Source organism: Hemibagrus wyckioides, linkage group LG04 (assembly GCF_019097595.1).
Source record: "Hemibagrus wyckioides isolate EC202008001 linkage group LG04, SWU_Hwy_1.0, whole genome shotgun sequence".
Taxonomy (NCBI): domain Eukaryota; kingdom Metazoa; phylum Chordata; class Actinopteri; order Siluriformes; family Bagridae; genus Hemibagrus; species Hemibagrus wyckioides.
In genome coordinates, this window is record NC_080713.1 from 10,779,503 (window position 1) to 10,795,912 (window position 16,410).

Consider the following 16,410-nt stretch of genomic DNA (forward strand, 5'->3'; position numbering starts at 1 on the left):
GCGGAGTCATCCTGAAAGAGGCCACGCCCATCAGAATAGACATGTTTTCTCTCTAGCATTTGACTTACCTCAGAAACAGAAAGTTGGTGTTTGGAATGTTTTTAACTTCTTCCATGTCTATCTTCGTTAGCAACCAACTAGCAAGCTAACTGTGATGAGCGATGTACATTTTCCTGCTCAAAACAGCAATCTGTATAATCAAAGTTATATATTCACTGTCCACTTTAATAGGAACATCTGCACATTCATGCAGTTATCTAATCATGGCCACTGAGTTTCTGGTCCATGTTGTCATGCGACTGCATCATCAGAATTTTTTAGGCTGCACTTTCTGTGAATTTCCTTTTGTACCTCATCACAAAAGTAGGAAGGACATTGAAGAAAACTTATTATCATGTTCATGAAACCAGTTTGAGGTGACCTTTGCTTTGTGACATGGTGCATTATCATGCTGGAAGCTGCCATTAGAAGATGGTCATGAAGGGATGCACATGGTCAGTTACAATACTCAGGGTACCAAGAAAACATTTCTCACACCATTACACCACCTCCACCAGCCTCGACTGTTGACACAAGGCAGGTTGGGTCACTGGATTCATGCTGTGGCTCTAGCATCTGTGTGCCTCAGCAGAACCTGAGATTCATAAGGTCCAGACTGTCCAGTTTTGGATCAGTATCTGCATGATTTTATGATGTGCACCGCACATCTGCCATATGATTGGCTGATTAGATAATGAGTGGGTGTCTTTATTATTGTTCCTAATAAAGTGCTCAATGACAGTATAAGCTGTATACTTAATTAAAAAGAAACACGTCGAGGAAGCTGAGAAAGGAACTCGTTACCACTGACAAACAAGAATCTATTCACTTTTTTAAAGTTGCGCTGAATAAACTGGGAATTAACTTGAGTTATAGAGGCAGAGGCTTAGCGTAAACAGCTACAACTATGTAGTATGTGTGTGCGTGTGTGTGTGTGCGTGTGGGTGGGTGTAAAAGAAATGAACACACTTTCTACTTTATACATAAAGTGTCATTCTTTAATACAGTGTATTAAACACATTAACCTTTACCTAAAAGATTGTTCTCGCAACATTACAACTATTACAAACGTGGCAGATTCATGAGGGCGAAATATTATACACCATAAAGTAAATAAGCATTCTGTCAATGAAGGGGGTGGGGGGTGGGGTTTGTTCATAATATCAATAATAACATTTGGCAAAATAAATACAATTATTTGTAGTGACACATTCAAAAGCCTAAATACATCAGAAACATCTTCACGATAACAGTAAGATGGGTTCAGTATTCAGTTGAATAAACTACAGCAAAAAAAAAAAAAAAAATAATAATAATAATAATAATAATAATCAGAGAAGTTATGGTATGATTTGGCATTGTTGGTTCTTTTTTTATTTTTGGAAATAGGTTTCAAATATCTGTGCAGAGTTATCTCTCAGGTACCTTAAGTGTTATTATTACTCACTCCATGTTATTATCTACAGGATGTAAGACATGTCACATGATGCACTTCACCATAAGATCATCTAACGTCTACAATATTGGGTTATTAATTCTCCAGAGAAATTCTGTCACGTTCAGAAAGCAACATAAAGACAAGGCCTTGCATCTTATTCTGGAGGAATTTAAGTGCAGGAGCACTGCATGTGGCAGACAGAAGTGTCACTCTGACTAGGGAATACTTCTCTAGTGATGGATTATTTTTAGATATATTATTATACTGTGACATTGTGACTTATAAATATGTAATGTTGGCACACACCTGTCGTTATACTGAAGCAAAAGCAGAAAACCTCTAGTTTGGCCAAAAATGTAAATATTCCTTTGGCCAAGATTGGTTTAGACAGATTTGCTATCTAAAGTCTAACTGCTAGTTGATTCAGTCATATTCAGTAACCGGTAACTTGGACTGTCTGGATATAAAACCTGGACTGAGAAGACTGAGCGCAAGGAAGAGATACAGCCAGAACAGGACACCAGTCCACCCCAGACCTCTACTACAGCAGCGGAAATATTCCTCAGTACATCTATTTCCCCATTGTGAGACTAGAAATAAAGCTGTAATTGAACACAAAATATCACAGCTTTGATAACACCTGCAAAAACAGATGCAGGCTGCTAACAGAGTCGACGCAAGAGTAAATCTAACGACTCAAAGACTCTCGTTTAGACTGATCTTAGCTGGAAAGAAAGAACTCAGAAAGACAAAGAACTCATCCCGGCGAGAATTGAGATCTTCCTGTTGTGCAGTGGACTGGGAATGAATTCGTCTCTTGAATACTCCATGGTTATTAGATCTACTGTTGACCAGCTGATTGACCAAACTTTAGTAAAACACGTTTAAATGTTGCATGTAAGTTTACTGCTTGCAACTGCAACCTCATATTTAACTAAAAACTAAGCTAACAAGTTTGTGGAACCTGCCGTGGCTTCATGATATTTCTGAGGAATAAATGTGACCTTTTAGTAACCTCATATATAGCTCAAACTTAATCATATATGAAAATTATTCTCTTTATATTATTGTCTCTTAAAAGACGTATGGGTCAGGTTGTATTGCTGCAGTGATTTCTGGGACTTTAAGGAGGCTCACATCTGCACCTGATGCATCCTTAAGGACATATCAAGGACAACTCCCGGGAATTTCATGTGTATTCGAGAGGATGATGATGGAGAACAAGTACGATAACGCAAGATATCATAAGAAAGCGTATTGAGAAACGGCTTGAGTCTTTGATATGTTTATGAATATTCATATGCATTGTGGCGCGCAATATTTAGCAAAGCTCCGGGAGTGGTAGTTGCATGAGCAGATTAATAAAGCATTATCTTTTGCAAAAATCCATTTTCGTCATTTCCATACCAGTTATGAGGTTAATAATGAGAATTACTATGCTTCAGTATCTCATAAAAGATCAAAATGGTTATGTAATATATTACTGCACTAAAGCTGGTTTCATATCACACTTTTTAACACCTCTGATTATGTGTGAATGCATTTAAACTGAATCAGGGGGCCTGAGGGTTTCAGCATCATCATGAACACAACATGTTCTCATGAGCTTTACATTTCAATTCATGACTTCTATTTCCAAGTGGAGGCTTGACTGGGCTCATTGCACAGTAACTAGATTCACGTTCGGCACGAGAGCCGAATCCAACGTTCAACACAATATGAAAGGAAAAAATCCCACAAAAATCTGACATTCAAACATTGACACAAAAGCCACATTTGAAAGATCTCAGATCTGAGTTGCTCTACTTTAGTTTGTAGCAGCTAAATACAGTTTCTTTATATGTCTTCACCCCCAAAAAATATTCAACACTTCTAACGATAAAATAAAATATGATCATTAGCAACTTTCATCTGCCCACAAATAATAAACATTCATGTAGTGACACTGACAGTATTCTTAAAAACATCCAGCCATATAAAAAGCTTAAAAAAGACAGAAGACAATTAACATATATATATATATATATATATATGGTAAACATTAAATATTTTAAATTCTTTAAATGGCACTCTGATCATAAACATTCTGTCTACAGCATAGTTCTGCTTAGAATGCTCAGGTCTCTAATTATTGAATCTATCCATTTACAAATTAGCAAAATAAAGGCACAGTGAACAGAAATATATATTTATCCAGATCAGCAGATTTCGTTCAGTCTAAGTCCAGCTCGAGGAAGTCTTACCGCAAAAGAAGATGATAGTTCCAGTGGACTCGCTGCTTCACACAGTTCAATCCCGCTACAGTAACGAAAGGACACAAAGAAAAGGTTTCACATCTCTGCCCGCTGATGGGCCTCTTCCTCTGGCTCCTCCTCTTCCTCTTCATAGTTCTCCTCCTCGTTAGGTTCTTTGGCGGGATGTTTCTCGGGCCCTGTGTCCTCCTGCTCTCTGGCATCATCCTACACACATACACACACACACGTGTAAGCACAAGCACAGGGACATTTACAGTATCAAGTATGTGCAGTAGATATAAAAGATCCATCTGTCTACCTATCCATCCATCCATCTATCCTCTACACCGCTTATCCTACTGGGTTGTGGGGAACCAGGAGACTCAGGGTACACCCTGATACCAGTCTATAGTCTATAGCAGTCTAGATAGAGATACCAGTCTATCACAAGGCACAATCTCACACACACTCACACACCTATTCACACACTACAAACAATTTTAGAGATTCCAATCAGCCTACAATGCATGTCTTTGGACTGAAGGAGGAAACCGGAGTACCGGGAGGAAACCCCTGAGGCACTTGCAAACTCCACACACACACATAGCAGAGGGTATATAAAATACACACACCTGTTAAAATTGCAGGGTTTTCTAATGTACAAAAGGAAACCAGGACAAACCCTTTTCACCTATTATGTGACACTTAACAACAATAATCTGGTTGCCTAAGTGTGCACACCCTTTAACTACTACTTGCTTTGTAGAGGAGCCGTTATTAAATTACTAGTTATTATGTTTTGTAGATTTCAATGATCAGGACCATGCATGATGTCACCAGTTCACAGCTAGTCTGAAGTAGGCTTCTGTATCTTGAAACAGCATTTTGTGCTGAAATAATTGAAATGACAGAGTCCCTGAGATAGGCTCCCAGTGACCCGAGTATAGATCAGATAAGCGGTACAGACAATGAAAATAATTGAAATGACCTGTTCTTTATTTTCCAGATGGATGAATGATCGATTTTGTTGATCTTGTTGGTGGTTATTTGGTAAAAATCCAAGAAATATGCTTCTTAAAAAAAGTAATGCTTGTAATACAGCACTCAGTCTTATTGTCTTATTAAGTAAAAGCCTAACAGCGTAGCAGATCTTGACTTGGCAATTCCATTCTTCCTTTGAAACATCAAGACACGGTTTTGATGACAAAAATCCAAATCATCTTCTGAAACTGTTCCTTCGTTTATTTGGATTTGTGCTTTGGATCTTTATCATGCTTGAAGGTGAAATTTTTCTCCGTTTTCAGTTGTCTAACAGAGGATTGGAGGTTTTTGTGACTGGTATTTTGTACAGGAAGGCTAGCTGTAACTCCCTCTATCTTGACTCCTCCAGCTCTAGCTGAAGAGAAGCATGCAGAGCATGATGCTGCCACCACCATAGCATATATAAAAATATATTTATTAGAATTATACACAAAAGGTTTTTACCTTGTTCTCATCAGACCATAGCACATTATGACACAAGGTTTAGGGTTGATTTATAAACAGCATTTTTCTAGCTACCTTAACCCATATTTTAATTTCAAGTCAATTTACATTATATGTATAAATGTGGAAATGTATCTTTTATGGACTTATTGTAAGTCATGAAAAGAATAAATGTGGGTGTTCTTTTTTTTTCTTTTTTACCTCATACAGATACACTATATTGCCAAAAGTTTTGGGACACCCCTCCAAATCATTGAATGCAGGTGTTGTTTTTCAGGGGTTGGGCTCGGCCCCTTAGTTCCAGTAAAAGGAACTCTTAATGCTTCAGCATACCAAGACATTTTGGACAATTTCATGCTCCCAACTTTGTGGGAACAGTTTGGGGATGACCCCATCTTTTAATTTATAGCTGAATGTTGTTAAGGAATCTTAAAGGTAAATAATTACCAAATGTAGATATTCAAACTTAATTATAGTATAAAAAGCTGATGATGTCTTGGGTGTGTCACTTGTATAATAAATCAAAAGGGGTACAAAGGTTTTACTGATAAAATAAGGAGAGGGAGAGGGAGAGTGGAATGAGAGAGCAGTAGACAGACACCTCAGACAAAAACCTTGTGATCTCCCATCCTGGGTCTACAGTTAGAATTTCACAGTAAGAACAATTACAAACAAATTCTCATCAATATTTCAAAGTCATCCCAAAAGAAATGTTAAGAACAATACATGTGAACTCCTACAGTGTACAGTTACTTAAGCAAAAACCTCTGAGAACCAATCAGAACACAGAATAAGATAAATAATTTAAAGGGTAAGGCCGGAGGAATAGCTGTTAACGGTTCAAATAAGGCTTAAATCTGTCATACAAATCAATGAAAACGTTCATTTAGGTTTAGATTCGGTTCAAGCTTACAAAAGAGTGCTGGTGTCACAAGAAGAAGTAAATAATGTATGAATGAAAGGATGAGAGAGCATACCTGTTCTCCGTTCTCTTCATTGTAAGGATCTGCCTCTTCTTCTCCTCTCTCTTCTTGTTTCTGCTCCACAGCCAAATCTTCCTGAGCCTGAGAGAAAAGACACGATTGCAGAAAAAGATTACTTATAAGGTATATGAGAGAGAGAGAGAGAGAGACAGACAGACAGGCAGGCAGGCAGACAGACAGACAGACAGACAGACAGACAGTTAGACAGATAGATAGATAGATAGATAGATAGATAGATAGATAGATAGATAGATAGATAGATAGATAGATAGATAGATAGATAGATAGATAGACCTCATCTTCTCCTTCTTCCTGATATTGCTCCTCCAAATTGTCTTCCTGCTGGTCTGGGTTTCCTGCCATCTGCACAAACACACAACACAGTTTAGTCTTTTTATTTTTGTACACTGCAAATATTAACTCATCTTTATTTCTAGAGAACAAAAAGCCTGATTTTCTTCATGAGGTCTTAAACATTCAGCCTGAAACTGGGTCATACTGTAAACATCAGTTTATTAACCCCAGTAAACCAACCGACTATCATTATAATAATCCATGAGCTAACTGAATCCCATTAAACATGGTAACCATAAACTAGCATTATAGTAAAGAAGCTAAAGAACACCTATTATTATTAAACTAGATACATTTCCACTTGTATTACAGCAAACTAACATGCTAAACATCCAACTAGCATTCATTTAGCAGGTGCCAGTACATTAGCATTATTGCAAACAGGATAAAAGCACAAACTATTATAATCTTAATGCTAATTAAGGTAATCATAGATTAGTATTATACTAAAGAATATAACACACAAACTAGCTTTATAGTAAACAGGCTGAATATGAATTAGCATATTTATGAATAAGGATATAATAACAAAACACAAAGTAACATTATAATACGCAAGTCAACAGCCATAAACTAGCATTAACAGTATTAAGGTTGTTAAAAGGCAACAAAACAGTGTCCAAATGAAAACAGTTTTTGTGCAGATATGATATGTTAGAAAAAGATCAAATCCATGACACTCTTCCACTCTGTACTGGACTCACCACCAGCTGTTCATCAGCAGGAGCCTGCTGCTGATTCCCCTTGATCAAGTGTGTGTCAGGGTGTCCAGGAGGCACCGGCTCTTCTTCCTCCTCTTCCTCGTGGACCTGCTGTTCAGCTTCCTCAAACTCGTCCTCTCCTTGATTGTTGGGATCGTCCGCGGGATCGATGTCCGCTTCCATGGTTTGCTAAGTGCGGTGAGAAATCATGACCATCACACATGTGAGAAAATGCTACACTATACTGTGTACGCGTTTGACGTTATACGTGTGCGTTGGTATTAATTTGTGTCTTTTATTTGTCTGTTTCATTGAAAGAGACACCCCTACCTCTTCATGATGCAAATGTGTGTCTTCCTTTTGCCCCTGCACTTCCTCATGGTGGATATTATTCTCTTTAAAACGAAAGACAAGACAATGATCATAACTGGAGACATACTGACTTTGAGAATTTCTCAATTCCAGCAGCACATGCACAGTAGGTCTGTGCATTTCTACTCATGAGTTGAGGAGTTAATTCTCATAGGGTTCACCAAAAAAGATGTATAACCTTCTGGGATGATTTTAATACATGTTTATTAATATTCATTATTAGTCAGCGTTTGAGAAGAGGGTGCTACTTTGATTCGAGATGTTCTGAAAGAACAGCTCGAAGTTGACTTTTCCAGTATTTATCATGCTGTCATTTAAGAAGAATGATACAGTGGTGGTGAGGAAAGGCTGTTCACTAAACCATCAATTAGTCAATCAATCAATAACCAAACAAATAATCTAATGTGTCAGTGTGCTTTTGCTCTAGCAGTGGTGAATTACACAGCTAAAGAGTTTTCAGTGCAGTCATATCCTCTGCACAGAGAAAACCAGGTTTTTGATGTGGTATGATTTAGTAGGATTCCAGATGAAAGCGGTTGAAAAATACCACTAGAGTAAGGAGGAAATGAATGGGTGGAGGTTAATAGACGTGAAAACAATTTATTCTGTGCTTTGAAGAAGGCAGCAGTGAGCTCAGTGGCTGATCATACACTGCGACACCATAACAGCAAACACACCCTACAAGCAAAGCCTGCTGTGATCGTTCTATAACTAGGTAGCTTTGTAGATGTGGAGTTAAACTGCATGTGTTTGAAATTAGCTGCTTTAGCATGCTTAAAGAAGCTTCTCACATCAAACATGCTCATTTGAATATTAGGCCATGCCCCCAGGCGAGTCTAGTCTTATGTTTGATGCCCATATTGTTTTCTTTACTTGAACTTTGTGTAATATTTCACATAACTATGTCGGTGAACTTTTTTTTAATAATAAATCTTTCAGGAAGAGAACTCGTAGTGTATAATAAAATATATGTTTAACAATCACTTACGTTCATCAGGGTGGGCAACTTCAGGCTCCATATTTTCATACAGTGATTTTTTCCTGAACGAGACATACAAATACATTCATTAGAAAGTTATTTATTTAACTTCAGCAACTGATTCATTCTTGTAATGGTCATGAAACATCCAGAGCCTGTTCCAGGGACACTAGGCAGGATACACCCTGGATGAGATGCTACTCCTACACAGGAAATCTCACTGACTTTAATAAAGGGTTTGAGGTCAGCTGAGCTGAAAGAGCAGAGCGGTATGACAGAGTGTGATCATTAAAATGAATTGAAATTCTCTCACTTTCGTGTCACAGTTTCTCTGGATGCTCAGTTCGCTGCTCTATGCTCACAATACCCACATCACAAATTACAATTCATGGCAAATATAATGGCCGTCCTTGTTGGATCTGCTCTGTGTGCTCAGGTTTTTCATTCTCTATTAAAGATATTTTTAAAAGGCCATAAAGATATTTCATCAGGTTACTTGTATTGTATTGTAACGGGATGATAGTCACTCCTCTTAATAACAGACATTTTGCTTTGTTTTGATTTACAATTATTAATCAAGTATATCCAGATCCCTGCCCTTTCATCTCATCTATTTATTAGTGCAACAAAAAAAAACGGTACCATCATGTGGTATCACATACTATGAAATGTATGAGTAATTGTATCGTATCCCTTGTATGCATGTGTACTGTGTAGAACCTGAGCTGTTCCTGGTGCGACTGTTCATGGAGTTGCCTGTTCTGCTGCTCTTCTCGCTGTCTTCTCTCCTCCTTCTCTCTTTCCATCCGTTCTCTCTCCTCCCTCTCCCTCTCCAGCCGTTCATTCTCCTCCTTTTCCTTTTCCAGCCGTTCTTTCTCCTCCCTCTGTCTCTCCATTCGCTCTCTCTCCTCCCGCTCCCTCTGCAGTTCCTCCTGTCTTTGCAGCAGCTGCCGCTGTTCCTCCTCTAACCGTGCAGCTAAACGCCGCTGCTCTTCCTGCTGCTGCTCGTAGGCAGATTTGATGTGGTTTCCCTGAGAAGAACTCACCTGAAAACACATACACACAGACATCATTACTACAACATTTACTCCCTCCCTGTTGTCCTTTTGGCCAGACCACATACAATAACTGTAAAGTGTATAAAGTAGTGAAACATCTAAAAAAAAAAAAAAAAACCCTTATGCAGAACAGAGCCCTGAAACCCAAATTCCCTGCTCAGGACTTGTCTTGATGGCAGGTGGAAGTGGAAATAACAAATGGACAGATAAGACAGTAACTAAAATCAGCTGACCGGCTGTGAAATGTGACTCTCGCTCTCTAAAGCATTTTCATCAGGAAGGTTTTGTTCTGGTTCTTTCTCTTCTTCTTCTTCTTCATGGGGAAGGCCATCATGCTGTTTTGTTGTATGAGGCTGATCCAAGCCTTCATGCCTCATCTCTTCTTCCTGTACTCCTTCCACCTCTCTCTCATCTCGTTTCTGCCCCTGCTGCTCCATGGTGATAAGGAAAATGGAACATTTCGAAATATGGACAGAATTAATGGTCAGGACACTATTTATGGACAGAGACACCAAGGAGACATGAGCTCCAAAATCAACTATATGTATGAATGCAAGTGGATTGATTATGACAAGGAATGCAAAAAAAGTAATACAATGACATCAGCAGTGAAATCATTTATGTTATCATTTTTGTTAGAGATCACAATATAGAAAGTAGTATTTTGTTTGTGTTTGTTGCAGAATATTGTATTTTAATCTATATATTTGTATCAGAATTTAATTTCGAGAATGTTGGGTTTTTAACTGGTGTTTATTGGAGTGTTGCTTTTTTTTGTCTTTGTGTTGGGTTTATACTGTTATTTGCTGGATAGTGTTGTAAATGGTATTTGTTGGAGGTTGGCTTTTTACTGGTGTTTGTTGGAGTGTGTTGGGCTTTTAACTGGAGTTTGCTGGGAAGTGATAGATTTTTTTACTGGTGTTTGTTAGATAGTATTGGGTTTTTATAGGTACAGGGTGGGGCACAGAAACTTCACTTTTTTGAAGGCGAATGAAAGAAAAATTGTGGCTGATAAACCAAATTTATTTATTTTTTTGATAATGAAAGAACATAATTTCAATTTTCAAATTATGCTGTTTTAAACAAAATATCTTGAAGGTGGTGGCCACGGTTCTCTATATGTTCTTTCATTATCAAAAAATAAATTTTGTTTATCAGCCACAATTTTTCTTTCATTCGCCTTCAAAAAAGGGAAGTCTTTGCACCCCACCCTGTATTTATTGGTGTGTGATAGATTTGTACCTGGAGTTTGCTGGAGAGTGTTGGGTCTAGACTGGTGTTTGTTGGGTAGTATTGGGTTCTATAGGTATTTACTGGTGTATGATGGAATTTTAACTGGAGTTTGCTGGAGAGTGTTGGGTCTAGACTGGTGTTTGTTGGATAGTATTGGGTTTTATAGGTATTTGTTTGAGTGTGATGGATTTTTAACTGGAGTTTGCTGTAGAGTGTTGGGTTTATACTGGTGTTTGTTGGGTAGTATTGGGTTCTATAGGTATTTACTGGTGTATGATGGAATTTTAACTGGAGTTTGCTGTAGAGTGTTGGGTTTATACTGGTGTTTGTTGGGTAGTATTGGGTTCTATAGGTATTTACTGGTGTATGATGGAATTTTAACTGGAGTTTGCTGGAGAGTGTTGGGTCTATACTGGTGTTTGTTGGATAGTATTGGGTTTTATAGGTATTTACTGGTGTATGATGGAATTTTAACTGGAGTTTGCTGGAGAGTGTTGGGTCTAGACTGGTGTTTGTTGGGTAGTATTGGGTTCTATAGGTATTTACTGGTGTATGATGGAATTTTAACTGGAGTTTGCTGGAGAGTGTTGGGTCTAGACTGGTCATTGTTGGATAGTATTGGGTTTTATAGGTATTTGTTTGAGTGTGATGGATTTTTAACTGGAGTTTGCTGTAGAGTGTTGGGTTTATACTGGTGTTTGTTGGGTAGTATTGGGTTCTATAGGTATTTACTGGTGTATGATGGAATTTTAACTGGAGTTTGCTGTAGAGTGTTGGGTTTATACTGGTGTTTGTTGGGTAGTATTGGGTTCTATAGGTATTTACTGGTGTATGATGGAATTTTAACTGGAGTTTGCTGGAGAGTGTTGGGTCTATACTGGTGTTTGTTGGATAGTATTGGGTTTTATAGGTATTTACTGGTGTATGATGGAATTTTAACTGGAGTTTGCTGGAGAGTGTTGGGTCTATACTGGTGTTTGTTGGATAGTATTGGGTTTTATAGGTATTTACTGGTGTATGATGGAATTTTAACTGGAGTTTGCTGGAGAGTGTTGGGTCTAGACTGGTGTTTGTTGGGTAGTATTGGGTTCTATAGGTATTTACTGGTGTATGATGGAATTTTAACTGGAGTTTGCTGGAGAGTGTTGGGTCTAGACTGGTCATTGTTGGATAGTATTGGGTTTTATAGGTATTTGTTTGAGTGTGATGGATTTTTAACTGGAGTTTGCTGGAGAGTGTTGGGTTTATACTGGTGTTTGTTGGGTAGTATTGGGTTCTATAGGTATTTACTGGTGTATGATGGAATTTTAACTGGAGTTTGCTGGAGAGTGTTGGGTCTAGACTGGTGTTTGTTGGATAGTATTGGGTTTTATAGGTATTTGTTTGAGTGTGATGGATTTTTAACTGGAGTTTGCTGTAGAGTGTTGGGTTTATACTGGTGTTTGTTGGGTAGTATTGGGTTCTATAGGCATTTACTGGTGTGTGCTGGAATTTTAACTGGAGTTTGCTGGATAGTGTTGGGTTTATACTGGTGTTTGTTGGATTGTATTGGGGTTTATAGGTATTTGTGTGAGTGTGATGGATTTTTAAGTGGAGTTTGCTAAAGAGTGTTGGGTTTATACTGGTGTTTGTTGGATAGTGTTGGGTTTTATAGGTATTTATTGGGGAGTGTCGTTTTCTTATTGTTGTTTGTTAGACTATGCTGGGTTTTTAACTAGTGTTTGCTGGAGAGTGTCAGGTTTTTAGCTACAATTTTTTGGAGTGTTGAGTATTTTATTGGTGTTTGATGGAAAGTGTTGGGATTTTAATGCTGTTTCCTTGTGCTTCTGTGTTGCTTATTGATTGTTAAGAACTAGGCTTGTTGCACTCTGTTGTGTGAGTGTGTTACCTCTGTATTCTGGTGCTGCTCTGCTTGTTTGCTCTCAACCGCAGCAGGCTGAGCTTCTTCAGGCTTCTTCAGGCTCGGCATTTTATTCAGAGTTTCCTTCAGCTGCTTATACTCATCCACCTGGACCTACAAGCCACAAAGAGGCATGTCAAACACTAACACCCCTACAGCTATGTTACTCTCATATATGCTCTTTGGAGACAAGTACACGTTAACTACAGTACAACATAAGTTGGTTTGGAACCTATAAAGTAAATAGTAAGGATGTTATATATAATATTAAAGACTCAAACTTATGTGATTAGTATAGTTATTTGAAGGGTTCATTATGAAGAAGTAAAAACTAGGATGGATGACTTATTAGTTCATGATAACTGTGTGAATTGAATAAGCAACAATATGTACAGTATGTAACATTCACTGACTTCTCCACACAAAAATCATAAGGCTAATAATGAGCCATTGTTAAATGTGGTGACGCTGGTGACAGGTTACTGGCCTGACAGGACAATGGGGGAAAAAACAGACAAAAGACAAATTCTATTTGCAGTAAAAGGATATTTGAGATTTGGCTAAACCGTTAGGCAGATCAAAAAAAAAATCAGTGTCTGAAACAAAAATACATGGCACTTATCTCCATAGAAACTAGCAGTAGTGCTTGGGGCTTTATCGAAATGTCACATCCTGTTTGATTGACAGCCAAACGTAAACCTTTCAAGCTTTTTAGAAGTTCACTTCCGAAAGAGAAACACAAATCGATGCCATTTCTGTAGAAAAAGGAGGCGACAACTATCCACAATTTAATGAAACTACTTCAAATTGTTGATGCCATTTATGCTATTATTGCTCAATTATTACTGATACTGATTTGTTTTTGTTTCCGGTGCTATATTACAGGTAAATAATGCTATCCTGATCTGAAGAAAGAAAAAGAAAGAAAGGATGTGAAATGAAAAAACGAGCTAAAAGCAGTAAAGCTGTGCCAGGATATGTAAAAGTGCCATTAGCAGGATTAAGAGCAGCATCCATTTGAAGAGTACCACAGTGTCTCCTTCCAGTGGACACACACACACACGCACGCACACACACACACCTGAGCCACCGCTAGTGCACTCTTGTGGTCCTCCAGGGTCAGTGCAAGCTGATCGTGGGCTGCTTTTAAGTCCTTGTGCTGTTGCTAAAGAGAGGATCAGCACAAGTCAACCAGCCTCATGCCATTTCACACAACACTTGATTTCAGTCACCACAGTTAGACAAGTCACACATCAGACAATACCTGTGTAACATAAAGCGATGGAGAACATGCAGTGATGACCATTTGTCAGTAAATGGGATGGAATTAGACATTAAAATGTATGTAACACAGAGAACATTCGATAAGTTTGAGAAAGAAAATTCAAAGCAAACTAAAAAATCTATGTACACTATATTGCCAAACGTTTTGGGCCACCCATATGGGTGTTGGGCTTGGCACCTTATTTCCAGTGAAAAGAACTCTTAATGCTTCAGCAAACGAAGACATTTTGGACAATTTCATGTGGTGGCTCAGAACAGTTTGGAGATAGCTCATCCATAAGCTCATCCATGTTTTTATGGACCTTGTTTTGTGCACTGGTGTGCAGTCATGTTGAAACAGGAAGGGGTCATCCCCAAAATGTTCCCACAAAGTTGGGAGCATGAAATTGTCCAAAATGTCTTGGTATGTTGAAGCATTAAAAGTTCTAAGGGGAACTAAGGGGTGTCCCAAAACTTTTGGCAATATAGTGTATATTTCCAATCAAAAGTTTGGGCCTAAGAGGGAATATATTTTTCATCATTTTTATATTAAACATTTGATAGTATGTAGTTGGAATTTTGTCACTAATACAAATATAAATAGTGAATTTAAGGTCAGTTTGTTGTATTGGAATTTTAAGTTTTTATTTAATTTAATTTAATTTTATTTATTTATTTATTTACTTATTTTACAGGTAATATGCTCATCAATAAACAGAGACAAAATCATAAATGAGCGAGATTTTTTCCTCTCCTCCCTGGCCATTTCTTATATTGGGCTAGAATCTAAGGGTAAAATTATATACGGATTAAAAAACAACCAAATAGTAAAAGTAGCACAGAAAAAAAATTGACAAATTAAAAGTACAGAACAATCTATATTGTAGAGATTATGTGCTTTGCAAATGTAAAAAGTATCTGCAGTTAAAAAAATAAGTGATTATATAATATAAATTAAATGATTTTCCTGCAATAACCAGTTTTCATTTAGTTAATGGGAAAAATTTGGGGAAAAATCTCCCTGCTGGTTGTTAAGAGTATAAAGTATATATATCTTCTTATATATCTTGGTCTTCATATAATTCCATGTGTTCTTTAATAACAATTATATCTTCATTCTAATTTTAAAAATAATAGAAAATAGTGCATTTCAAGAAAACCTATCCATGAGCATGTCTAAATGTTTGACTGGTAGAGGGAAAATTAGATGTCTGTTATTTAAGAATGATGTAAAAGTTGGAAAATCTTGCAAGTTATGCAGCAAAATCTGAACACAAACTACATTACCCCCACTGCCTTAAGGCCATACCCTTGTATCCTGAAGCTGCACATGGATCTCCTGATGAGCCTTCCTCAGCTGCCTGTTCTCCTCCCGCAGGTTATAAATACTTTCTATAGGGGACATAGTCAACACTGCTTAATGGACATCACATTACATAGAGAAGCAGACAGACTTGCATAAAAACAACACAATTTATTACAGTGCAGCAATGCATTCCGGGTAAAGGGTGCTAATGAAGTTTGAGGTCATCTCCCTCATCTAAAGCTCATTTAATGAACTTCTCTCAAGCTGACTGTAAAGACTTTCAAGGCAAAGTGGACAGGGGAAGTTAACAAGGGAGCAAGATCAAAATAGCTTTATAACAAATAGTGTGTAATGCTTGGGTTCTCAAACGTAGGGTTGTGACTCCATCTCTGGTCATTTGATGATTTAGTTTACAACTATAAAGAGCCATTTTGTGTGCTGCCATTTTGAAGGTCACAGACTCCTAAAAGAACACCTTTAAATTAAAGGTGCACATGCTATTTCAGTTTTTTTGCCATTCTAAATTGTTGTATTAAATAGAATTGAGCAATAAAAATGGACAAATATCTCTGCCCATCCTCTATTATATCCCCAATACCTCTATTAGCCCCTGAACAACACAGTGACTCTGACTCTGTGGAAATGCAGAAACATTGAGTACTTAAATTATAATCTATATAATCTATTTGATTCATGAATTAAAATGTTATTGAGTTCTACTAACAAGGTATTAAGAGTAATAATGCTGCTCTGTACACCAGAGATGGGTACTCAAGTCCAAGTCCCACTTAAATTGCATCAACTTTAGACTTGGCATGTAATTTGCTTTTTGACACAGTGTGTTTTACAGAAAAAGAATTTTAATATGCATGTGTGGCTATTGAGTAAGACTAGCAATTCATTTCATATGCTTAAGGTTCCTTTATGTGTGTAAAAAGTGTACTGTCAAAACAGATTCTGTTGACTTAGGACTTGACTTAAAGACTCTAAAGACTCAGGACTTGACTTGGACTTGCCTTTTATTACTCATGTATGTAATGGGAGAGAGAAAGTGGCAGTGATGGT

General features: G+C 37.6%; 1 protein-coding gene across 4 annotated transcripts in view; it reads right to left on the bottom strand.

Moving 5' to 3' along the window:
* Window positions 1–1,189: 1,189 nt before the first annotated feature.
* The window catches only part of golim4a (golgi integral membrane protein 4a), a 28,376-nt gene continuing 13,155 nt past the window's right edge, over window positions 1,190–16,410 (bottom strand). Inside the window, exons 7-17 of one of the 4 annotated variants that reach the window (XM_058387402.1) lie at window positions 15,349–15,431; window positions 13,858–13,941; window positions 12,765–12,890; window positions 9,877–10,071; window positions 9,306–9,631; window positions 8,595–8,647; window positions 7,565–7,629; window positions 7,238–7,423; window positions 6,474–6,542; window positions 6,174–6,260; window positions 1,190–3,936 (exon numbers count right to left, since the gene is read on the bottom strand). In XM_058387402.1, the coding sequence (XP_058243385.1) occupies window positions 3,808–3,936; window positions 6,174–6,260; window positions 6,474–6,542; window positions 7,238–7,423; window positions 7,565–7,629; window positions 8,595–8,647; window positions 9,306–9,631; window positions 9,877–10,071; window positions 12,765–12,890; window positions 13,858–13,941; window positions 15,349–15,431 (1,403 nt within the window). In that variant the 3' untranslated portion in view covers window positions 1,190–3,807. The remainder of the gene's footprint in view (window positions 3,937–6,173; window positions 6,261–6,473; window positions 6,543–7,237; window positions 7,424–7,564; window positions 7,630–8,594; window positions 8,648–9,305; window positions 9,632–9,876; window positions 10,072–12,764; window positions 12,891–13,857; window positions 13,942–15,348; window positions 15,432–16,410) is intronic. The other 3 variants (XM_058387403.1, XM_058387404.1, XM_058387405.1) reach the window with 3 other exon arrangements.